General features: G+C 35.7%; 1 protein-coding gene across 4 annotated transcripts in view; it reads left to right on the plus strand.

Moving 5' to 3' along the window:
* Positions 1 to 3728, plus strand: part of LOC109847735 (bifunctional nuclease 2-like) — a 19707-nt gene that overhangs the window by 7688 nt on the left and 8291 nt on the right. For 2 of the 4 annotated variants that reach the window (XM_020416970.1, XM_020416967.1), the window contains exons 2-8: positions 607 to 920; positions 1754 to 1924; positions 2003 to 2052; positions 2152 to 2208; positions 2503 to 2568; positions 2697 to 2771; positions 3451 to 3504. In XM_020416970.1, coding sequence (XP_020272559.1) covers positions 617 to 920; positions 1754 to 1924; positions 2003 to 2052; positions 2152 to 2208; positions 2503 to 2568; positions 2697 to 2771; positions 3451 to 3504 — 777 coding nt within the window. In that variant the 5' untranslated portion in view covers positions 607 to 616. Of the gene's footprint in view, positions 1 to 606; positions 921 to 1753; positions 1925 to 2002; positions 2053 to 2151; positions 2209 to 2502; positions 2569 to 2696; positions 2772 to 3450; positions 3516 to 3728 lie in introns of all 4 variants that reach the window. The other 2 variants (XR_002248655.1, XM_020416973.1) reach the window with 2 other exon arrangements.

The raw sequence follows: 3728 nt of genomic DNA on the forward strand, positions 1-3728 counted from the left end.
CGGGAAAAGCACCGGCGGTGGCAGTGACGTGACAAAGATAGGTTAGGGGAGAGAAATGATGCAATGACGTTTTTTTTAGTTATTCGATGGGTTAGGGAGTTAGAGATCGGTATCTTGATCTGTGGAGGTTGACTTCCCAAATCAGAGAGGATGGACTAGAATTTGAAATCCTGGATTTTGGGTTCTAAAATCCTCCCCTTTGAAATGAACTGATTTTAAATTTGAGTCAAATACCCCAAACATAAGATTTGGATTTGGGCTACCTGGATTTCAAATCCAGGGCCCAAATTCAAGATCCCAAACACATCCTAGAAGAATTGATCAATCACTTACAAATAGATAGCATACCATAAGAAAGGATGTGGAAACATCTAACATGTGTATTAACTCCTATTTTTAGTCTATTTTAGTTTCTAGAAATATTGAATCTGAATTATTGTTCATTATCACCTAAATGTTGAGTATGGTTATACGTTAATTATAACTTGTAACTGCTTGGCCTGTTCCATGCGCCTTGCAATCTTTGCTTTTCATTTCACAATTTTTTTATTTATATTAATTTGGCTTCTTGATTCATTCTTGGTGGTTATATCTTGATGTGTGAAGGTAAAATTATATGGGAATTCTAGAGGGAGCTATTAAATATCACCCTTTTGTTGAGGCAAATCATGCAAGAGTTGCTGTTCCTTTGGTTAATACTCCTCTGGCAAAGGCTAGGACTATTGGTAGTGGATTTTGGGGGTCAAAAGTGAAATACAGAGGGTCGATTAAGGTTGTTCCTGCCTCATATGCACCATTTGAGGGGAAGCATGGAGTTGTTCGCTGTAGTTTCAGTTCATCATCTGATGGCAGTGGGAGCATGGCTGGGAATTTCAATGAGAGTGATGGAGATTACGTGAACTCAAGTGTAATAGAAGCTGGTAAGTAATTTGAATGCTAGATCTTCTACTAATATCATCGTTCTCAAGATGTAAATATGTTCACTGATGTGCTTGAGATACACTAGACAAAATTGGTTCAAAAACCTTCTATTTATGAGTTTCCTAACATTTCACAAAATTTATTTTCGCCATTTCAGTACAATAATTCACTGCTGTGTATTTGTCATATTTTTTTTCAGTCTTTCAAAGTAAACAACTTCTTGGTCACCTTTGTGTGCATAAATTTGACAGTTCAACAACCAGTTGGTAAACACGTTTTCATTTTAAACCAACATTATCACAGCCATTGTATTTGTTGAAGTTATGATTGTGATACCACTTAGTCGGCTTACTGATGTTGTATAATATATTCTACTGATATGTACATATTTAGTATCACTTGGGGAGATAGATGGATTCAATTCAATCCGTGGGTCCCAATTTCTTTGTTGACGAATTTTACATCCTAAATGAAATGGTATGTTGACTTCTTCAGTCTTAGTACCAGTTTGTATTTCATCCTGATTCCTCCTTGAAAGTTTTTGAGGCTTGAATATATAGCCTTTCATGGGTTGGTACCTATCAGCTATAGACCCGAGCCCTCCCTAGCTCATGTTGCAGATCACCTTAACTGGTGGATGGTTTAGATCATCAATATTCCTGGAATTTTTAAGATAACATGGACTTAAATCTTGGGAGACATTACCCATAAGATCAGTAGATCACTGTACCACCGAATGTAACTGCAAGCAATTAAGTGTTATCGTTTATATTGGACTAAAATATCATGTGTGTTGTAATTAGGTGACTAATTAAACAAGTCTTGCATGCAGTTGAGGTTAAAAGTGGTCTGGATGGTTTCTTTATTAAAATGCGGGATGGCAGAAATTTAAGATGTGTTCACAACAACCCTCAAAGAGGAAACCTGCCAGACTATGCCCCTCGCTCTGCCATTGTCTTAAAGATGGAAGATGGAAGTGACCTTCTTCTTCCTATAATAGTTTGTAAGTGTCCTATTAAATTAAGCTGTTTATTATGCATTCCCCATCTTCTATAAGTTATCACTCGGTTTATTTTCTCAGTGGAGATGCCTAGTGTGCTGCTAATGGCTGCAGTTCGTAATGTACAAATTGTAAGACTGTCATTCTTATGTGTAACAAACTAACAGTACAATATTGCATCTTCAGAATACTTCCCATAGTATTGATCTGATGTTTTCTAACATTTGCAGGCTAGGCCTACTGTATACCAAGTAGTGAAAGACATGGTAGAAAAGATGGGATATGAAGTAAGTTCATATCTTCAATGGTTCAATCTGCACTTGCCATATCTTTTTGTTTTCGTGGTGGTCCATCACCTATCTGTATGGATGCAACATCAATTCATTTTGAAAATAACATTGGTGCTCCTTGATCAGCAATAATATTTCCTACATGTATAGTGATACTCATTTTATCTCACCTATTTGGAGGACTTATACCAGGTCCTGGTGTCCACGATGTTGATTCAATCTTATTATCATGTTTGAAGCTCTAATTACTCATAGAAAGTTCATAACATCAACGGGTTGTCTTTCTCATAGGTACAACTTGTTCGTGTCACTAGGAGAATACATGAGGCCTACTTTGCACAATTATATCTTGCAAAGGTAAGTTCTGACATGTCATCTAGTTTTTTTAATGGTGATCTATCTAATATTGTTTCAGCTAATTCTTTTATAAAATTGAGGTCATTACTGAGAGAAAAACCTAAACCAGAAAATCCGGGTGCATGCAGGTTGATAGTAAGAAAGAGATAATCAGCTTTGATCTCCGCCCTTCCGATGCCATTAATATTGCAGTTAGATGCAAGGTATGCTCTGTCCCCTTAATCCGTAATCCGTAGCTTAAGCCTTGTGATGCTGACAACCCATATCATAATCAAAGAATGGAATGCTTCACGTGGGTAGCAGAGTTACATTATATTTTTACATAATGGAATAACACATTGCAGATTGATTTCTGTACCTAATTTTAGGAGGTCTAGTTCTGTTGTGGAGTTCCAGGTTACGTTGTAGTTATCTTCATAAGATGCAACATAAAAGTTAATCAGCACCTTTTAGTTGTATTCTCAATTCTTATAAGCAAGGGATCTTGATGTGATTTTATCTCAAGCATCTTAGTGAACTTTCTTGGAAATGTTATAAAATTTTAGAGAACAAAGTTCCTGGAGAGTAATACTTCTTTAAGCTAAATTGTACTTTTTTAACGACTTTTTCCATAATTATTTAATAGTATTTAATAGTGTATCAGGCTGCTATATGTTGAAAGTTTTCTTTCTGGCCTCTTAGTGAATGTGAATTCGAAACTGTAGTTTAGTTATGATTTAAGAACTGGAATACTTAAATTTTACATTTTCAGTAATGGAATACTTGAAAGTTTCTTATCTTGTTCTTAATGCTTTTGGATAACATCCCTCCTTGACTTATATGATTTGGTTTCAACATGCTTAAGAAGAAAGAAAGTAGATGTGCCATTTTTTTTATATACAGGTGCATTCAATGCTCTTATCGGTAATTCCTTTTTCATCTCGCACAGACTACTCGGTATGCTCCAGGTGACAACTATATTTATTTAGGCTTTTTCATCTTTCTCTTCTCTAGTTCTCATGGTTTTAGAATTCCTAGTATGCGTAATTCCCTTTTCATCTCGCACAGACTACTCGGTATGCTCCAGGTGACAACTATATTTATTTAGGCTTTTTCATCTTTCTCTTCTCTAGTTCTCATGGTTTTAGAATTCCTAGTATGCTTTTGGTTTTAGGATATAT

Source organism: Asparagus officinalis, chromosome 1, assembly GCF_001876935.1.
Source record: "Asparagus officinalis chromosome 1, Aspof.V1, whole genome shotgun sequence".
Classification (NCBI taxonomy): domain Eukaryota; kingdom Viridiplantae; phylum Streptophyta; class Magnoliopsida; order Asparagales; family Asparagaceae; genus Asparagus; species Asparagus officinalis.